General features: G+C 40.7%; 2 protein-coding genes across 5 annotated transcripts; both read left to right on the top strand.

Annotated features, from left to right (window-relative positions):
* The first annotated feature begins 2587 nt into the window (after positions 1-2587).
* On the top strand, positions 2588-16624 carry oafa (OAF homolog a (Drosophila)). Of its 2 annotated transcripts, XR_007482898.2 has the most exons (5): positions 2588-3156; positions 13481-13615; positions 13674-13854; positions 15007-16375; positions 16408-16624. XR_007482898.2 is itself a non-coding variant. In XM_049726654.2 (4 exons), the coding sequence occupies exons 1-4, from the start codon at positions 2944-2946 to the stop codon at positions 15279-15281; spliced, it is 804 nt and encodes a 267-aa protein (XP_049582611.1). In that variant the 5' UTR covers positions 2588-2943; the 3' UTR covers positions 15282-16624. The 2 variants fall into 2 exon arrangements, 1 of the variants encoding a protein (XP_049582611.1); XM_049726654.2 differs by having other exon boundaries at positions 15007-16624.
* Positions 16625-16728: 104 nt separating this feature from the next.
* Positions 16729-20529, top strand: tlcd5a (TLC domain containing 5a). 3 transcript variants are annotated; one of them, XM_049726657.1, is made up of 4 exons: positions 16729-17187; positions 17849-17955; positions 18068-18265; positions 18711-20529. In XM_049726657.1, the coding sequence occupies exons 3-4, from the start codon at positions 18076-18078 to the stop codon at positions 19226-19228; spliced, it is 708 nt and encodes a 235-aa protein (XP_049582614.1). In that variant the 5' UTR covers positions 16729-17187; positions 17849-17955; positions 18068-18075; the 3' UTR covers positions 19229-20529. The 3 variants fall into 3 exon arrangements, with proteins under 3 accessions (XP_049582614.1, XP_049582612.1, XP_049582613.1); XM_049726655.1 differs by having other exon boundaries at positions 17849-17897; XM_049726656.1 differs by lacking the exon at positions 17849-17955.
* Positions 20530-20940: the final 411 nt, after the last annotated feature.

Below are 20940 nucleotides of genomic sequence, written 5' to 3' on the forward strand. Positions count from 1 at the left end.
GCTATACTCCCCAACATGTTTATTTTTACACAAATGAAAAGCATGCCCCCCCCCCTCGTCTTACTGTGTTATTAACTTTATGGGAGTTTCCATCGAATTCCTTCACAATAAGGGATGAGGCATTGTTTCAGTTCCTACTGAGATGAATGCAGAAGTAAAATGGGTCATTTTTAAGGGGGTGGGGAGGGGCTCATATATTTCTACTCATACTGGTTTGATTTCATTTTCTCAATTTTAGTACTATTCTAACGATCGTGCCTATTAGTACCTCCATGCGGGCCCGTGCGCCTCCTCGGTTCTTGCCGCTGGACCCGGTTGGGCTCAATGTGTAAGGGGATATCTCCCGCCTGTTTGGCTGCAGGCCCGACAAACTGAGCACAGCTTAAGAGGGAGGAAATATATGAAAATATCATCAGGAGTCAGGAAAGCAGCGTGATTTTTTGGCTCTTGTGCGTCTCCTTGGATCAACAGGTTTTTTTTTTTTTTGCATGTGTGGAGGAGAGGAGAGATCAAGCCCAGACGCTGTCTCCCCCCCTGTCCTCATTCCGCTATGATGCAGCTGGGAAACATCCACACGTCTCTGGAGACCTTCTGTTAAAACTTAACCTTATGAAGGAAAATATTGCAGATGTATAGCTGGTATTAGACGGTGTTAGAGCATGGCGAGCACCTCTGTGAAAATATTGTCGGAGCTCGGAAAGAAAGCAAAGCGTTCAAATAACCATGTGTCTTTTTAGTCTTGCTACTGTAAGTGATGAGGTGCTGCTCGTTGGCTAAAATGTAAAAAAAAAAAAAAAAGGGATGCAAATCCTCCTCTGTCAAAGGTAATGGTTTTCCATTTAGCCACGAGCATGTCACTGCACATAAAGATATACACGAGTGGAATTGGAATGTAGGACGAGCGGCGAAAAGCAAACAGCTCACGATTAAGCCTTCAAAAGAGGAGAATGTGCTCCACATTTTTTTTTAACAGTTAAAGGAAGTGCCGGGTTTAAAGCTGTCAATCAAATTTCTTCACGGGACTTTTGCGCTTCTATTGATGTGGACAGGTATTGTGAAAAAACGTCTTTTCCAATTTTGTATGCTTAAAGTCTGGCGTGCGTCAGGCACGGTTGAGCCATACTGCGCATGCGCGCGTGTAAATAATAAACAATGAAGTGATTGCGAGTTAATAATGAACGTTATGTGCACACTGTGTCTTGCGTCTTTTCTTTGCTATGTGTCACTGCAGACGTCACTCACGCGGTTACAGTATTGCACTTTGGACCAATTTGTGGACGAAATTTTGAAATGACGCAACCAGCAAACACTGCATATTGACAATTAATCTAATGACGAATGCTGCGGCCTGACAACGTCAATTTAGAGCAGAACATCTGATGTTGCAAAAGGAGTGTAAGAACATTTCAGGAGAGGTTCTTGCATCCATTTTGGAAAGCTATTTGGAGGCTCTGCGTGGACAACTCTTAATGACACTAAAGAGATTTTGTTTTCTCAAGACCATCGCCTCCAATCTGTTCAGCCTACAGTTTGGTTTTCCAGGCCCTGACTAAAAAACTTTGTTTGCTCTGCCTGATGGCCTCTCTTTGTTTGCTTTCTCCTTCATTGAAGCGACCGTGCCTCGCAGTCAAGTGCTGGCACATTCGGGGGTCATCAGGCCCGGGGTCTCGGCCCACCCAGAATGCTGTGCGTGTGTCGAGAGAGATAAAGACCTCAGATGGTTCAATGCGAGGATGACATGCTGTTTGCAATCGAGCATCAATGCAGTGTGACTCTGAGATTTGCATTCAGATTACGTGTTTTTTTCGCTTTGGTAGCTTCCATCTGATCTGAGGATTGTCAAAAATACCAAATAGCTCTTCAGAACGCCTCACCTTTAGCATAATAAAGTTAGCTAACATGTACTCTTGAACATAAACGGCAACAATGGCATACATTTTCCAAATTTGCTGCGATTATAACTTTATTTAATGTTTCTGTATTACAGTTTTATATTTACTGCCCTGCACAATCTGAAGCTCATACAGCCACATGAAAGAGACACCCCCTAAAAACTATTTAAAGCATATTGGTTGGGGCCGTATGACACTTAAGTACATACAAAGAGAAGCAAACAAATCAAATGAAAATGAACACATGAACACTCAAAAGAAAACAAGCGATATTTTAATAAAAGAACGTTGCTTGAAAACAACGTTAAAAATGTAAAATACACGGTCGGGTGATACCACTATTGGCACGCGGGCTCCCTCTAGCGGCGAGTAAAGGAATCACTGAAATAAAATTGTGCTCAACGTTACTTAAAAACATCTCGTATGGTATTTTAAGTACAATACTTTTGCATTTAATCTTTTGTTTATATGTTTGTCATCATGGTGGTACTTGGAAAGTATAGTATATTTTTTATAGTTGTTGTACTATAAAGTTTGAGAGAAACACGTGTATACAGTATCAGAAAAAGCGTGTTCAGTCGAGGGGTATTATTAGTTGAGAGTGCAGAAAGGGGATCACATGAGAGGCCTCCTTCTTCTTTAGGGGGATGGGCAGAGAAGCTTGTGTGTGCGTGAATGTGTGTGTGGCTTTAAGAGTTTACTACCAGCCACACACACACACGCGCGCTCTCACACACTAAAAGTTTGCTGTGTGGCGCTCGGAAGTGACGAGGCTGCTCAGATCCACGCGTGAAAAGTTGGTGAGCGCAGAATAACAACGTGCTACAATCGGACCGGTGAGACAATTTTATAGAACCGAAAGCTTCTCAATGGAAAAGAAAAAAAAAAGGGGGGGGGGGAGTCGTCACAACAAGTGAAATGCAGTGATTGAGCGCTTATGCAAAAGCGGACCGCGTACGTGATGTGAGGAGAAGATTTTAGATATGAACGCACATATCGGGATTACGCCTCCGATCTTGCAATCTTTGGGTTGGCTTTTGCGTCTTCGGGGATGTGTGCGAGCGCGACTAAGGTTCTGCTGCTGTTGCCGCTGCTTGTCGTCTGCGCCTTGGGACTGGGCTCCGAGCTGAGGGTTCGGGTCCGACTCATCGACGGGCTGGTGACTGAGGAGGTCCTGGAGGCGGACAGTGAGAAGGACACCATCTCGGTGGAGTTCAAGCAAGGAGACGGTACCCTCGTCACCTTTATGGTCGACTTCAAACAGGTGAGATAAACTAATTTCGCATCGGACTATAAAATCTTTAATCAGTTTTAAGAATTTTCTTTCACTGAGATGTTTTGAATCATCATATTGCTGTTAGTGTTAAATTGAAGAGTCAAAGTGTTTTTTTTAATGAACATTTTCCTTACTGTTGGTTGGAGAAGCTTGTTTAAAAACTTTTGATGACATTTTGACCTCAAAAAGTACCAAACTATTGAATACACCTGTCACACAACTCCAGGTTAGCAAACAGGTTATATTTTAGTCCTGGTAGCTTGTAACATAGTCGAAGCTGTCATTCTGTCTAAATTTTTCAATAAAAATAAAAATAATTTAGACTCAGCACACATGCTTTCTATTTATCCTTAATGCAAAATCATCTAATTTGTCTTTTTAGCACCCCGACTGCGCAGTTGATGCTCCTGATGCGGAGGCTAATTAACGTTATTAGTTGACCTCATGTGGAATTTCATTAACAAGAGCTTTCAAAAACACACCTACAGAGGGCAACTTCACGAGGGGCACATAGTTCACGCATCAACGCCATTGATTGACAGGTCATGCAACCATTTCAATTTTAGAAACATTTTGGGTTGTGTTGCTACCACCATCAAACCTGGATCTCCAGACTGCGAGGCACTGTTTACACCGTTCTTGCTGTACCAAATTGAAATCCATTTGTTTCCCTTTGTAATCATTGGAGTAATGCAGCACTTTGTTTCCAGGGTTATAAAAATGTCAAGGCAGGATACCAACACAATGACGAGCTGTACAATATACACACATTCGCGCTCAGACTACTCATTAACTCCTGACTGCTTTGTGATTAAAGATCCCACAATGGCCTCAGATGTCCGTCCAGCTGACCACCAACAACAAGTCATTGTCCAATCTTTTCCCCTGACGTAGAAGCAGAGCTGTCAAAATGATTAATCGGCGATTAATCGACAACTATTTTAATACTTGAGTAGTCATTTAGACATTTTTTTACCTTAGACTTGTCCAAATTCTCTGTCAGCTTCTCAACAGTAATTATTTGTTAATTTTTGTAGTCATTTATAAAAACAAACTAAATAATAACCGCACCAGTAGCGGAACCTTTTTTTTTTTTTTAATCATTAAACAATACCAAATAAACATCAGTAAATGGAGACGGCGGGGGTGTAATACATTTTGATGCAAAATAATTTTTTCTCTAATTATCCGATTAATCAATTCGGAAAATACTCGATCGTGAGCTACCCTTTTGTACTCCATAGCACAAATTTCTGTACTCCAATGTTCAATATGTTCCCAAACTGTAAAAGTCAGGGGTACAAAGGCACGATCATTTTAAGGTAGCGCCCTAAGGGTATAATAAATTCTTTTTTTTTTTTTCCCTGTAGAGCAGCCACAGCCTGTGTCATTTACCTCGTGGTTAGACCACAATGGTCTCTTCTGAGAAGTGGCTTGCCCTTTCTTTAGGCTACAATGCGGCAAAAATTCCCCCCAACCTCCCCATAAGTGAGTTTAATTCATCTTTTTCACAGAAAGAGGTCAAGCCAGCTGTTCTTACTTAAATGCGGGATGACACCTTCCTGCTCTCACCCCCTTGAATATCCCTAAACCCGGCGCTCCCGATCGGAGACCATATTTAGCATTTTTCTAAAAGTAGCCAGGCAGATCCAGTGTCCCTTCCCTGACCGACAATCAAATTTGGAAAGATGACACAGGCAGTGTTTGACTGTGGAAAAATGACTACTGGGAAGGACATGTCGATTGGGGGAAGCTACAAGTCCAGAGCATGCAGGGAGTGTGTGATCATGGGTGTGCGGTGGTGACGCAAAAGGGATGATCGCTGTCGCATCCAAGCCTGGTGAGATGTGAAGGGGGGAGCTCGTACTAGGATTAAGTGGGGCACGTCTGACCTTTATGATCCAACGCGTCTGCTTGGCTAACCAAAACGGCTAATTTGCAGTTTAGGGGAGAGTGAGAGAAGAGGCCATCGCTCCAGTAATCGGTGACCCCGCCCCCCCTCTCGCTGCTCTCCCCTATTCTGTTTGCCACAATAAAGCGACATACTCTGAAGTTTTGAGTGGAGAGGCATCGCCGGGGTGTGCAGGGGGCCCCTTTTTGATGCGCACCCCCCACTCATCCAGGCGCGCATATGGTTTTGTTTATTTGAAATAGAACCTCTTATGATTGTAGTCTTCTGCTGCTTTATCTGCTCCAGTCCAAGGTCACCCCCCCCCTGTGTTTTTTTTCTTTTCTAACTCACATCTTCCTGTTCTCGTTCCCCTCCATGTGTTTTTTATTCAGCGCCGTTTGCACTATCTCCAAGATTTATGGAAAGTTGGATGAGCTGTCACTTCCAGCTGCCATGAAAATTCGAAGCGTGTGGGAAGAAGAGCGTTTTAACAGTGATGTTAAACACTTGCAGCAGCTTGGCTACGATGTGCAATTTGTATTCCAAGCAGGAGTTTATATAAAAAAAAAAAAAAGACAGCTTTTTCACCTTATCAGGGTAAACTTTAATTGGATTGAATATTTTACCGCTGTGGTGATATTTCTGACAAACGATATGGGTGTTGCTTGGAAAAATGCTACGAAGTCACGATTCCACCGAGCGGCACTTGATGCTATTTGGAACGATAAACGCTGATCTCACTTGCTAGCCGTGGAAGCTACGTAATGCCAGTCAATGGTTTCATTCTAGCTGACCTAATTTGATGTGTTTCTTTTAACCATCTTTAATTATTATTTTTTTTTTTTGCGTTGGGCAAGACAGCAGAGTCTGTTTTATCCGAGGCCAAGTTTCTCGGCCTTCATGCTTCTCATCCAAGTTTTGGTGGCTTTTTGACTGCGCACATGTGGAAACGGTGATGCGGTTGAGCTCACCGTATGAGCGTGTCATGTTGGGTAAACCTTTAGAAGGTTGCTGATAAAGTCTTTGGCTGCAGCACTTAATCACTCTCTGTTTACGCTAAACTTGCTCATAACTTTATACAGATGTTTACAGTTCAGCAGAGGCTGATTGCGTCAGTTTAACCCCGGGCATATTTGAGTATTTACAACGTCGGTTAAATAAACTTGAAATGGTGGGACATGCTTTTTTTTTTTTCTTTGTTCTCAATGGAAATTGCAGCCTATTGGAAAATGGCTTATGTCTTTTGTTGGTGAAGCATAAGACACTTAAGCCAGGGGTTAGCAACTGATCACATGACATCACGTCAGTGATCATTATCGTTCTCCAACAGCATTGATTTGCAAATAGCAAGTCAGCCTGGCTGCTAGTTAATTTTTATATCACTTTATTGCAATACAAAAAGTTACTTCCTGTTTGCAAATATAGCATTTTTATGCACAGTATTGTGCTCATATTGTATTTCTCTACTAATATTCGCAAAAGATGTTCCGATACTACAGCGCTGATACCAAATGTGTTGCAAGTTAGAAAAACATGAGGTGAAAATGGAAAAGCGTTATATTTGAGAGTAATCAGCCAAGGGAGCCTGGCTATAAAGATCATGGTTAATGTTTGACAGTATGAATTCATATTTCGTAAGAGCAACTGAACCAAATTGTTTCCCAAGTGTAGGTTACCTGTCTTTTCTATCCAGATTGTGTTTAAAGCGTTATGGATACGCCCATCTTGCTGTAACAATGAATTGAGAATAAAGCGCACAATGTGCACGGGGAAATGGAGAGCTGCAGGGATTTGATTGGCTCCCTGGTTATCTATGACACACTTTTGTGTCTTTGAGATTTCCCCACTTGTGACTCCTACTGTAACTTTCTAGCTGTCAATTTCCTTTTTTGTCTGTTGGTGAGAAATGTACTAGCTTAAGCTTTTTCCCATGACTATCTCTTCATCACATTTTGGCACCATCTCTCTTTGTCGCTTGCCCAATCTTGTACACTTTTTTTCGAAGTGTCACCTATTCCAGGAAATGTTAATTGTATCATTACCATGGCTTGAATTCACCCCTATGATGTTATTAAAGCTTAGAGGGACTCGTTATACTCTTGAATGTGTGAAGTCATACATGTAATCAAATCCAAACGTGGTTCAAAAAAAGTCATCCTGGCTCTCAACCTAAGAAAATACAATGGCATCTCAAAATCCCATTAAGTCTGAAACTGAAAAAACAAATCAAGTGCAGTCCCTGGAATTGACTGGTAGCTAGCAAGCGATGCGCTAAGCTAGCTGTGATATGTCGGCACTTATCAGAGTTGTTTTGCATAATACTAGCAATTAGCTTCTTTTTACACTTGGTCACTTACTGGTGAAAAAAGAATGACCACATATTACTTTGGGTTAGCTTCTTATTACATGTAATGAAATATAGTTTGACAAGTTCTACTGAAGTCTGAACTGACCTTTAAAGTTCAACAGCTACTTTGTTGTAGCTCTTTCTATAGAACAGAACTTTGTACATTCCTCTTTTAAGATCCATCTTAAAAGGAATTGAAATAAGTTGAGTCATTGTGCTTTGGATTTTGAGCCATATCTGGATTTCATATCTGAAAACACAAGTCAGAGAGCTTTAACCAAGCCTTCCTGTTCCCCTTTCACTTAGCCGCTCTTTGTTGCCTGGTGACTTAAAAAAAGGCCTCCTGTGTTCTTTTGGTGGCCCTTGGGGTAGCACATGGGGGCCTCCTTTGGCCTCTCATGGCCCCTCGTTCCCTAGTGATGTCTTTATCCTTCATCCTCCTCCCGCCGGCAGACCAGATGTTCCTCTGAAATGCTGTAGATGAAGGAAAAAAAAGCTTTAGAGAAAGACCAGTTTTCATGCACCTGTTTCAGCTCTCACTTCCCACCCTGTGACCACAGGAACTCAACATGGCTCCCAACAAACGTTCTAATCTGTTGGCGACAAAAAACAAAGTCAACAAAAGTCTTTTGAACCTTACCTGCTTGTTTGTGTGTAACCTGCCTGAGCAACGCGGGAGAGAAAAACATTGAAGATAAGCAATAACAAGGAAGGACATTTGGAATAAATTTTAGAAATGTATCGTAAAGTAAAACAGGCTTTTATTGTTGTAAAGCTTATCTATTGGAGTGTGTTGCAACAGGATATGAAAACAGCAGGACGCCAGTCAGAGTCTGAATGGGACGACAACCCTCTCCTTGTTTATTCCTTATCTACTGACTTCATTTCCTTTCCTGTGAGCTGTCTCATTTCCTGAATTCAAAATTTTCCCACACACCGATAATTGCATTCTGTGTGGCAGTGATTTTTTTTTTTTTTTAAAGGTTACTTTCCATCGTTGAAAAAACAGAACAGCAAGGGCCTCCCTCCTCTTGATCTGTATAGTTTTTAACGCCATTGACTTCCAACGGCTTTGCTCTTTGGACAGCCAGGTGTGACCAAGCCCGAATGTGACTCCACATTCCTGCCGTCAGAGTCTCTGTAATTAGCTTCAAGTCAGGCATTTCTTAGCACGGAGCTTTTTTTCTCCAGCTCCTTTTGTGTCCCCTTTGTTTCCTGACATGATCTTTAATCCCTGCCCTGCACCTGAGTTCTTGTTTGGGGGTGAGGGAGGGGGGCTTCTGCCCACCAAGGCAAACATCCTCCCCCATCACTAAACATCTCAACACTGTGTGTTGTTTTAAAAGGGCAAATGGAGACTTTTAGGTGGGACACGGGGGTCGAGGATAAACATTGGATCGTGTAAAGTTTCTGCAAACAGAAGCCAAAAGGGGCACCTTCTTACATTTCACTTGCTTGCTTTGGAGCTTCCAATATGAGAAATCGCGATTAATGCAAGGCAAGAGATTTTGGATCAAGACCGGTCGAAACTAGCGAAGTACCATCGTGACGAAACTAGCGAAGTACCATCGTGATCATTGTGAAATACGGAATGGAAATTTTGAGGAACCTTGCTGAAAATATTCAGGGTTATTTTTCATTTCACTTCATTTAGTTTAAGCGTTATTTTATTATTTTTCAACATTTATTATTATTTATTATTTTATTTATATATATATATTTTTACCAAAGCTTGTCGGGACACTTGATGTTTCATAAGTCTGATTAAATCATTTATGAAAGAAGTGAGACAACAAATTTGATTAGATTTGAGATTTGTTTTATCGCATCCCAAAAATAATTAATAATTCATTTTTTTTTACAAACGCAATAAAAAGATAGATTGTTTTTTTCTGGGTTTTTTAAATGATTTTTTTATTGATTTTTTTATTGATTTTTTGGTCTTGGTTTGGACCTCCAACTGTTTTGACCTTGTCTTGTCTCACTTGTTGTCTTGACTATGAGACTATCGAGAACTATGTACCAGGTTCTAAAGAAAACAATCATTGTCTAGTTAGTAGTCTAAAAGAATCAGAAACTCGGGAACGTCTATTTGTGTTTGGTTCAAGTGAGGCATTAACACACCACATGCAAAAAGGTGGACTGGAACAGAAGAGTTACATTGAGACTGTCATGTTTAGGTTTGGAGGACTGTACTCCAACACAGTACCAGATGTGGAGTATCTGATTTTTTTTTCTCATGTCCCCATGTGATTCAAACAAACATTCCATGCATGGTCAATTAGCCACAAAGCTGTGCCATTATCCAGATTGAGGCATCAGGACTCCCCAGGGACCATCCATCAACCTTATCTGGTTCTTAAGCGAGGATTGGAAATCGTGATTGGCGGATGTTTCGCTCACCTACTAACCCGCTGCTTTTATCCAAAGCGTGCGTGTTCATGCATGTTTTGATTTTCAATGAGCATGCTTGCTAAAAGGGTGACCTATAGCATTGTTGGAGCGCTAAAACATTAATGTCACGTTGAATTATTCGTTGGGAGAGTCGGCCACGCCGGGTTACGACTACAGTGGCTGAGAATATTCTCAGTAAAAGGCACCCTTTGAGGCTTTCAATAGGCTTTTTGTGCACCTCTTAAATAATCGGGCCCACCGAAGGTAACACGGCAATGAAAGCGGCACCCGACTCCTGTTTTAAAGGTCCACGTATGAACCACTTGCATGAATGCCCGTTTGTGTTTGGCTACGGGCCAACGGTGGTTTTGCCCGCAAAGTCTTGGGTGTGAGGAAGCAACGCTGAGGAATCTGTAATTGTCTGGATTATTTACAGCCATGCTGACATTTGTAGCTCTCTGGTGGGGAGAAGCCTAAGGCTACACCATTCTTCTTTTTTTTTTTTTTAACGATGGAGACAGTTTAATCTGTAGCGTCCATACCTGAAGAAGCTCGATGTTGGTGGGCGAAAACATCAATTGTATATATTAAAGGGGTGTGTTTAACATACTTGCTGAATTATTTTGAGCTGGAGACTTTGTGTTTAGATTTATGGAATCCTATAGAGGGAGTTGTGGCACTCAGAGTAAAACAGGTGCTTGGGAAGTTTGAAAGACTTTTTGCTTTGATTTACTACCGGCAGCAGTTTTACTTGAAGATGCTGTGATGGAATTGAATCTCATTTTCTTTATCGTTGCAATTAATGAATTAGTTGTGTATTCTCCATTCATGTTAGCTCTGCACATTATATTCTCATTCTACGTCTTCCATGATTTCGTCTGTGAATAATTTAGTGGCAGTGCTGGTTTTGGCCGGCGTACCTCCGTCTCGTCCAAGCGAACAGCTGAAGTCGACCGCAAGTGTGCGGGTATTTAGGACAAGATGATGTCATTGGTAGAAGCAAGTTTGCTTGTGAAAGCCCAACTGATTATTATCTTAGCGTCTCCTAAAGCATTAAGATGGTAACACATTATTATAATATATATTTTTTTTAGAACCTGAAACCTTCATCCCAATAATAGTTGACTTGAGATATTCATTAGGCAATTTGTTTAATGACTGCATCCCCTCAGGTAGAACTGAGTGTCTAAAGTGCTTTTTTTTATTTATTTTTTTTTTTAAGAAATTAAAACATACCGTTTTATGTAAGGTTCCAAACAATTGTGCACAAACATCAACACAACACCATCAAAAAATAATGTTAAATTGATCATTTAATGAGCCGAAAAAGGCTGCAAATTGATTACGCTGTCATTGATTAAAATGATTGCTCACGTTGCTAGCTTTAGCCGCTAGTATTGTAAGTAATGTTTCATTAAAGTAAATGACTACGTACAATGTATAATAATAATAATAAAAACAATAATTATTAATAAGATATTGCAAAATGTATCCTTTTAATTGACACAAAGGAAATTAAATCAAACACCCATCTGGTTTTGTTTAATTGCCTTAAGAGGGCGCAACCACTCGAAAGCCATAATGTTTGTTTTGCTGTTTAATGTAGCGTCTTCAATCCCAGTTGCAAAAGGTTAAACTGCTCTTTTCAAATGACTCCATTGTGGTTTCATGAAAAAAAAAAAAGTTGCCCTCTTTTTTTTTTTCCAGCCTCTTGGCGAAAATCCAAATAGCGGCCTATGGAAGTAGACAATCATTCATGTGGACTCATCGTGACACGGGGGAATTGTGTGTAAGCTGTTGTCACTTCAGCAGTGTTCCGACTACACACAGTTGCTACAGCTACTCTTTTCCTCTGTAATTACCCAGAGAGCCTCGGGGCACATCCATGCGGCTGACATGAATGCCTCCCCATTTCTATTTCCTTTCTCGGCTTTGCACACACGGTGTAGCAGCATGTGTGTACAATACGGGAGGTCCTGAAATTGCTGAATATGATGTTTAAATATATGTAGATCATAAATGTCAATGTATTTAGGGTGTGTCTTTTTTTAGAGCCGGTCATATATTTTCCAACTTTACATGCATATTCACACATAGGGAAACTCAACTTGCAAGTTTTGTGAAAACTCTGCACAAGAAAGCTGGAGTCCACATTGGTGCTCACATAACTGCTAGTACATTGTGTTTCCTCTTGCAGATATAAAAAATAAATTAAAAAAAAGTTTGGAGCACTGAATTTTTACTTTCATCTAAGTGAATGTTATAAAGAACCATTTGTCTTTTCCAATGGGGATGGCTCCATTGTGATCGGAATGTTTTACTTTGTGGCTCAAACAGCTTAAGGGGAAAATAACTTTTTCCCCATATTTTTATTCATAGTTACATTTATATTGAATGTTTTCTTCCTTGAAGCTTGGGAATTATTTTGCACAATCCTTCTAACTAATTCACATAACAGCAGAAAGCCAAATGATAAAAGCATTTTTAACTTCCTGCGTTTTCCTTGCCATGCATGAAGTTAATGTCACACAAAACTGCTAAATCAATATTTGCTCGGCAATTTGTTTCTAAAAGGTCAAATAGTGTCACATGATGATGTTTGCCTTTATTGTGTACTTGTCGGACACTCTCGAGCGAGAAAAATCCTTTACTGAATGAGGAACGTGCAAAGCGGAGTAGTAAAAAATGCTTCTGGGGGGGCTTTGCATTCTTGTTATGCACGCAGGAAGTGGGAGTGCGGCTCATTAGGGTTATCAGGGGCATGTTTATTTGTCCCTCCTGCTTTTGCAGACTAAAAGCTTCTTCTCTGCAGCCTGTTTGCTTCATATGAGAGTGTGAAAAGCGGAGGAGGGGTGTTTAGGGACAGTGTGTCTGTCTCGGTGGGAGTAGGGGAGGGGGGGTAATGTCAGATGAATGGGAGGACAGGTCTCCTGTGCTAGCTGGAGATTCCCATCATCCTTTGCATGTCCTCTCACAGAGCTCTTTATGGCCTTGGCTCTTGATGCCAAATCTTGCGTGTACTTGCCAACGGCAACAAGGTCTTTTTTTTTTTTTCCATGGATTTTCCACTATCACCATTTGCTACGTCTGCAAGGCCCCATAAAAGAGGAGGTTTGAATGTTTTTAGCATTTACAGGAAGGGAAAGATTCAGTCAGAGGTTATTTGAACAATACAGTCACTGTCTGTTTTTTTTTTTTATCTATACATCTAGTTCCAGGTTTACATTGCTAGTTTCAAATTTTACATTTTACGTCAATGTTGCGATGGTTACAGTTGTTTAATTAAAGATTTGGATAATTAAAAGCTGCAGCAACACATATTGACAGACTAAATAGAAAAGTTCTCACGTGCATATATTCTTTATCCTCTGTTAAAAACACACACACACAAACACTAGAAGTAAAATGATAATAGGCAATGGCGCGCAAAATCATGACACATTAAAATTAATGTTGGTGTTGCAAGTGGAGTTGGAATGGATTAATGTCTATGTCTATTTATTTAAATGGGGAATGGTGTTTTGATTTATGAACGTAGTCACGCCGAGGAATAAAGTCACAAGTCAAGGCAGCACTTTATTTGAAATCATTCCTGGCTGCATCATTGTGTAAATGAATGGTTAAAGCCCACATTGCTCAATGGAAAGTCGTCATTGCTCATCTCTGGGTTCTCTTGGCAGGAAGTAAAGATATTCCGATCGCTAATCCTGGGCGAGCTGGAAAGAGGACAGAACCAGTACCAGGCCCTGTGCTTCATATCCCGCCTGGGCCGCAATGAGATCATCCCTAGCGAGTCCATGGCCCGCCTCAGACAGGTACCACGTGGTCGGCGACCATTTCCATGTCAGATGCTGATTTATGTGATCTTTTTAGAAAAACCCTCACGCCATTCGTTTGGCGGAGGAGCGTCGCGGGCTGGAACAGCTGACCATGAGCGCCTCCGTCAACGTCAGCCGGGCTTGGCGGCTGAGCGGCCACATCCACAACATGTGCGGCGAGGCCCACGAGGCCATCTACACCACAGAGCCTGACGTCAAGCACTGGCTGGACAAAGGTCAGGGCTTGCGTTTCTTTGTTTAGCTTTGCCACTTTGCTCTTATCACAACTCTGATATGACTACTCCAGTTATCTTGTTGATGGTACTTTTACTTACTTACTTTGATAAAGTTTTGTGTTTTATTTTTGTATGTTTACATTCCTAATACCGTATTTTCCGGACTATAAGGCGCACCGGACTATAAGGTTCACCTTCAATGAATGGCCCATTTTAAAACTTTGTCTTTATATAAGGTACACCGGACTATAAGGCGCACCATTAATGCATCATGTCAGATTTTTAATCCAAATCAAATCCTTCTCTATTTTATCTTTTTTATTTCAACTTCAGACACAACAAATTATTTTATAATCACAAAGTAATGATACTGAGTTTTTTTGATTCATGATTCATAGTCTTCAGCGGGCCACTTATGATTGATTTCATGACACAATGCTTTGGGCCAGTTTAAATTTAGGAATTTGGTCCATATATAAGGCGCACCGGACTATAAAGCGCACTGTCAGCTTTTGAGAGAATTTTAGGTTTTTAGGTGCACCTTATAGTCCGGAAAATACGGTAAGTGTCCTTGTTTCTGATTACCGATATTTCCTATTCGAATGGGGCTGAATAATTCATCCACAGAAAATTGACATTACGGTGTAGCAGAATTTTAATTTTCAAAATTGTGTTATTTGAAATATATTGTTTTATGAAATATGAAAAGTAGAAGTTATGAAGACCTTTAAAACTTAACGCCATATTAAATTGCGATATTTGGGGTGGAGGAAAAACAAAAATCACAATTCGATTACTTTCCAAAATGTCTCAACAGGAATTTAGACATGTTTGAACAGCCGCCAATAGCAAAGGAGACCATACAAAAGCATTCACTTGTGGATGCTTGTCCCCGCATAAAGACAATGAAATCCAAACAGTATCGGGGTGAGGAGAATGTGCTTGAAAGCTTCACCGTTGTCCTCTTCCAGCAGTGTTACAGCAAGCAAACAATGTCGGATGGTCATGGTCCTGCGTCATTATCTGTCGCAGACGCATCTTCTTTGCATGATAAAGCTTCCTCAACTGCCCTCTTTGTTGCAGCTACTTTTAGGCCCGCCCCAATTTATTCTACTCAAAACATTGATCTAACATGTAATTCTTTCTTTGCAGGCGTGGATGCCTCCATGTTCGAGGCGCTACCCTACACGTCGGTGGCACCTCAATTCCAGGCCTGTCACGCCACTAAGGACCTGTGGCAGCCATGTTTGTGCACGTACGGCCTGCGCCTGGAGTGGTACCCGTGCCTGCTCAAGTACTGCCGCAGCCGTGACACCACGGGCAAAGGCTCCACCTACAAGTGTGGCATCAAAAGCTGCAGCAAGGGCTACCACTTTACGTACTATGTTTCGCAAAAACAGCTATGCCTCTGGGATGAGGAGACCTAGTTAGACAGCAATTTTATATGATGAGTGAAACTGGATCAGGTGGAGCTGCGGCGAGTTCCAGATGTTGACGCTTGGAAAGAAATTAAGGGAAAAAAACAATTACTGTCAGCCATAAAGTGATTTTTGCCTTCACTTTGGAGGGAAACGTCGCCAGGGATGATAAAAAACAGCCAAAAAACGCTCATCAACGAAGGAAAACTCGGATGGGGATGTGCCTTCATCGGACTTGAGGAAAAACACTGCAGTCATGGTTTCCCAAACTGTGGGTGGAGGCTCAAAAATGGGCCCAGAGGGGATTTATTTTAGGGTTAATCAAACATACGACCAACAATTAAGGTTTGTTGTAATAAGTTAATCTCTTGTGTTAATTTATCTACGATACTTTTTTTTGTGAGGAGTGGAGGAAAGCTTCCCAATGCTGGATTATTTATTTCGCTCGCATATGGATTTTACTGGACTGTCTTTTTCTTTAATTATTTTATCGTAACCTTTTATTGATGTCATTTTTGCTGTTTTTTTTAAGCAAGCTCAGTCAACCACGGGTACTCAAACCACAAAAAGTCTTCAAACTAATCCTGCAACATTTCCATTTGTGACTTTTGTGTTTTCAATCTTATTATAGGACACTTCGTTTGACCGCTTGAACCCATCATTTTCGGGCGTTGTTCTCGGCACTCGGATGATTGTAAGTGTGTGTCGAAATAAGCCAAAGTCAAAGGAAAGGTTGTCCAAAAGAAGGGTGTAATGTTTCTGTGGGTGAAAAGAGGCTCCATTCAGGAAGACCTACTGCAATGTTGGCGCTCACATTCTTACTAAACAGAAATGTGGCCTTAGAGGTGCCAATACTGCCACCATGCGGTCATTTTTAACACGCTCACGTCCTCTTCCCGTTTCGATGAAATTTTGTTCTTTATGCAGTTCAGCTCAGATCTGTGCTTACTTATCATGTATTGTTCAAGGAGAACTTCTTAAACTTGTGGGACCAAACAGAGCAATAATCAAACTTTGTCTCAGTCATATTGCGAAAGAGCCAAACTTTTAAATCTGTGGATTTTTCCAGAGAGCAAGTGCCTTAATATTTCTACCTTTGCTATGTGTCTGTGTGTGTAGGTTAGCATTTAATAAGACCTACCATGCAACTCTAAAATTTAATAAACCCACAAATGTACGTTTGTATTATAATTGTCATACATTTAATATGGTGACATTTTACCCAGCCCAGTCTAGCTCAACTTGTTTTTTTTTTGGGGCGTGAAAGAGGTTTTAATATGACATGAATTTGCGATATAAGGAGGAAATGAAGCCGTTAGCTAATGTGCCATTAAAGAGTTTCGTTTTTATAAGGATTGTCTTAAATTTTCTTTGCACTGTATTGTCTTGATTTCCCTTAAGTAATATGAACAAGATTTAACCACCTCTCTACTGGAGTAAACATTATTTTTAATAATAAAGGATATCTGTTTATATTTTTTAATATTTTTTTTATCACCCCGATCGGATTAAGGATTTTTTTTAGCATCCATCGTCTGAGTTTATTACATAATCCACATGTACTGCTTTCGTCTGACCGCATGGTGTCGTTGTCGTACCAGAAAAAATAAAATAAAAACAGCATTCATCTGTCGTAGCGTGGGGTCAAGAAGACCACCGTATTACATTTCGAGAAGGAAAATCGAATAAGATCGTGAAATGACGAGTAAAAATGTAATCAGAAATAACAAATAATCCGTCTACTCACAAAAGGAGTCGTCTGCTTGGTGGGCGTTTAACTTGAGGTTGCGAACGATGCATGAAGATGGAGCCTTGGACCACAGTTAGCAACGACTTCGAGCTAAATTTTATTGAAACATATTTTCATTGTCTATTAAATATCTGACGTGACGCCATCCACATGTGCGCCATCAAGGTAACAATTATTTTCAACCCCTTGTCAATATTTGTAAATGGGAGGGGCGGTTTATGAGCATGTTAGCTTACTCTTGCTAACTAAGCAGCATCCCATTGTGTTGCATTAATGTCCACAGTCGAGGACTGGACTGTAAGTCGTTTGTTTGCCTTCTGGGTGGGACATGTCATATCTGCATAAAAACGTATTCGTGTTGCTTAATGTCATTTAAAAATATGTAACCGCAATTTACAGCAGTCATTTCAATGGGTACACAGTCCAATTGTTTTCATAAATTTAAAGCTCTCAGGGAGTGTCAATCTAAGATAACTGCAAAGTTAGTAGTTATGTTTTAAATAGAAACACAAAGTCAAAACATTTGGGTACAGTTTCTGCAGCATTACAATTTTATTTGCATGTCAAATTTGCACTTCGGTCACTCCAGTTTGCAGAGCACACAAAGTCCTCAAACCCGTGATGTGTTAATGATGCATAAAGAGCACAAGTTCCCTATTCAAAAGCCTAAATTTAGTTTTGAAAATGTATTATCCACTTCCATGAACCTACTTTTTATCCCCACTGAAAGTTTCCAACAGACATTTCCAAATTTGTTGACATAACTTGCTCAAGAAGCCAAAGTTTGAGGCCCAGTCATCTCTCATCTAGTTTTGCATTGTGCAAGGAGAGGCTCCGCCGCCCATGCAACAAGAGCCAGCCCGTCCAGCTGCTTGGTACAAACGTCACAGCCGGCGAAGGAACGTCCCCCTCACCCCACCAAGCCCTCAACGGGTCAACTGTAGTGCTATTCTTGCACAAGCAAAGGCTAATTGTTATAGAAAGAATACCACAGAGCTTGTACTGTAAGCGATCTCATTCGGCGGGATGCTTTCGTTGTCTTCAGAGGGGAACATGGTTGTGCTCGGGGCGCTCCTGAGCATCACCGGCTGGGCGTCTCTCTACTTGGCATTGTGTCACGCCAACGGCCGCCGCAGCGCTGAGTGGAACTGTCGCCTTGTCACCCTGCTGCATGGCATCCTGGTCATTTGCATCACGGCTTACATCGGCTACGTGGATGGACCCTGGCCCTTCGCCTATCCAGGTAGGTTGCTGGTCAGTGGTCCTCAAACCATTCTCACCAAGAACCTAACACTATTGTGACTAATATTAAAATACAGAAGTAAAGTAGGTGTTTATATTCATGTTCCTCTGAATTTAATTTTGATAATGTGGTCTCAAACTGAATCTGGAAACGTATCTTTTTCCCATGTATGGACTCATTTTTTTAATTTGAATTTGAATTAAGTTATTCTCAGTGTAGTACATGTCACAATTGGCACACCGGCTCCCTCTAGTGGTCAATGAAAGAATCCGTCTTAATTTATTGTTTAAAAAAAGTTTGTTTAAAGATTTATCAAAGTTCATTCTTTTATTCAACTTTTATGTGTATTTTAATTGAATCAGCTCGAGCTCACCCATGAGCGGGGGACGTGGTAAAAAAATGAATATGTCAATTACAAATATTGAAACTTTTGTTTGTGTGTAAGGTACAAAGAACACACCTTTGCAGATAAGTGCCTTGTTGCTGAGCCTGGGCTACTTTCTCTTTGACATGGCCTGGTGCGTCTACTTTGGCACCGAGGGAGCCGTCATGCTGGCCCACCACACCATGAGCATCCTTGGAATCCTGCTCACCCTCTGGCTGGGCGAGTCGGGCATCGAGGGCTGCGCTGTCCTCTTCGGCAGCGAGATCACCAACCCGCTGCTGCAGGCACGTTGGTTCCTCAAGCAGACGGGACGTTACGGCACGCCCCTGGCGCACACTGTGGATGCGCTGTTCGTGCTGCTCTTCGTGCTGATGCGGATCTTTGTGGGAGGCACAATGCTGTACTGTGAGCTGATCTCGCCAAGGCCCAGATTTTTCATCAAGTGCGGGGGTGTGGCCATGTACGCGCTCTCCTGGGTCTTCATGGTGGACATTGTTCGCTTCGCCGGCCGCAAGATCAAGACTTGGCGCGAGCGGCAGAGGGAACGACAAGAGGCCACCAATGGAAAGAGCGATTAAATGCTGACAACTTCAGTGTAGTGAGATGAAAATGGGAGTAAAAAATGCTTTAGGCGGTTATTCAGACTGAACCTTTTGTTTGGTTGTTGGGGATAAACAGCGCAGAGGAGGTTTATGTGGCTGGAAACCAAAGCACTAGCAGATGTTGCACTTGGTTACAAGTGTCTCTAATGGCGGCAACTGTTGGTGTGTACATCATGTAATGGCCATAATTTTTGGATGAGTCATTGTTGCCCGGAATCCAATACTGTTCGGTGGAAGCCCCAAACTTTGGAGTTCAACCAAAGACTCGGCTTAAAAAAAAAAAAAAAAAAAAAAATCAAACATTATGGGTAATCAAAATTGAAAAAGAGAATTTTTCCACAGAATTGTTTTATTTTCCCTGGAACCTTTGAATAGTGAGTAGTTTTGGTTTCATCATGGGGAATTTGGGATTGTGGAATGTTTCGATGTTAAACAGCTTGATTGTAATTAATGTGGCAAAATGTTTGCAGTCCCGAGGTTGGCGTTAAATTAAGTAATCCAATAAATGGATTGATTTGACTTTGAAGCTTCCACTAAAGAAACAATGTTGCTCTTGGTTGCAATGTTGAATGAACAGAGCAAAAAAGTGTTCCATAAAAAGTAGACACTGTTTAGAACTTGTGATCTTCTCAAACCATGTGAGTCATATCGAAAACTTAGTGTTTTGTTTTGTATATAACAAACTGTGAACAGATTTGGAAGCCTTACTCAGGGAGAAATATTAACTTTAACTTCTTGTTTATTTTATTCTAATTCATTCATAAATGTTTTTTTCTTGTGTCATATTGCTCTGACATACTTTCTATTTGGTAAAATCACAGTTATGAACTGTTATTAGTTTTGGTTAAAGGTGCTATGAGGCAAACGCTTTAATCTTAGTTGACTGGTGAAAGTACAATATGTAAATCTGTTGTCTTTACTTTTATAATATTAATGTACAGTGTTATTTCATTGCTTTCAGCACAAGTCTGTTTTACCCAACTGCCACATTACCAGGTGAGGAACATCATTGTGTATATAAAGAGAAAGTAAAATGTCTAACTGTTCTGTGCCTTGCTATTCCCTGTATGAACATCGAAAACTAGTGGCTAAATGGGAATTTGTGTTTGGTAAATAAATGTTCTTCAATTGCTCAGTTGTACCTCGGTGGTAGAATTTCCATTGATGTCCACTAGATGGTGCTACTGTTTAGCAGTGATATGACAAGTGACGTGGATCCATATAGAAAAGGACTGTAAAGTTATTTTCTTTGTACAGAATAAAGTGCTTTAAAGACACTTTTAACTACGTCATCATAGTGTTTATCCATCCATCCACATAATTTAATAATAATATAATTGAGTATATAATAATCATTTAATAAGGGGAAGTTAAATTGCTTAATTTGTTAACGGTGATACGTCAGATAACAATTGTATGATTTACATTGTTTTCCAATCGTTAGAAATGGTTAGATACACTATAAGTAATAAAACTAAAGTAAAATAGCCATGTGATAAAATTAAAAACACGCTTCAAAAACAGCCCTAGCTTTGTGTGTCATTTGACCTGGTGTTAATTGGTGGTGAATGATATATTTTTTTTCCATAAAGTAATACCTACGTATGAATTGAGTTTAACATTTTAAATTCATTAAAAAAATTACATTACATTTTGATTGTTATTTTTAACGCACTTCGAAAGCCAGG

The sequence above is a fragment of the Syngnathus scovelli genome, chromosome 7 (genome assembly GCF_024217435.2).
Source record: "Syngnathus scovelli strain Florida chromosome 7, RoL_Ssco_1.2, whole genome shotgun sequence".
NCBI lineage: Eukaryota > Metazoa > Chordata > Actinopteri > Syngnathiformes > Syngnathidae > Syngnathus > Syngnathus scovelli.

What these genes read in the sequence shown, in the direction of transcription:
- tlcd5a (XM_049726655.1), top strand. An exon ending in CCAGCCCGTCCAGCTGCTTG is followed by an intron (nt 17,898 to 18,067) that starts GTACAAACGTCA and finishes CGTTGTCTTCAG; the next exon opens with AGGGGAACATGGTTGTGCTC. An exon ending in CTGGCCCTTCGCCTATCCAG is followed by an intron (nt 18,266 to 18,710) that starts GTAGGTTGCTGG and finishes TTTGTGTGTAAG; the next exon opens with GTACAAAGAACACACCTTTG.
- oafa (XM_049726654.2), top strand. Translation starts at nt 2,944, where the DNA reads ATGTGTGCGAGCGCGACTAAGGTTCTGCTGCTGTTGCCGCTGCTTGTC. An exon ending in TTATGGTCGACTTCAAACAG is followed by an intron (nt 3,157 to 13,480) that starts GTGAGATAAACT and finishes TTCTCTTGGCAG; the next exon opens with GAAGTAAAGATATTCCGATC. An exon ending in CAAGCACTGGCTGGACAAAG is followed by an intron (nt 13,855 to 15,006) that starts GTCAGGGCTTGC and finishes CTTTCTTTGCAG; the next exon opens with GCGTGGATGCCTCCATGTTC.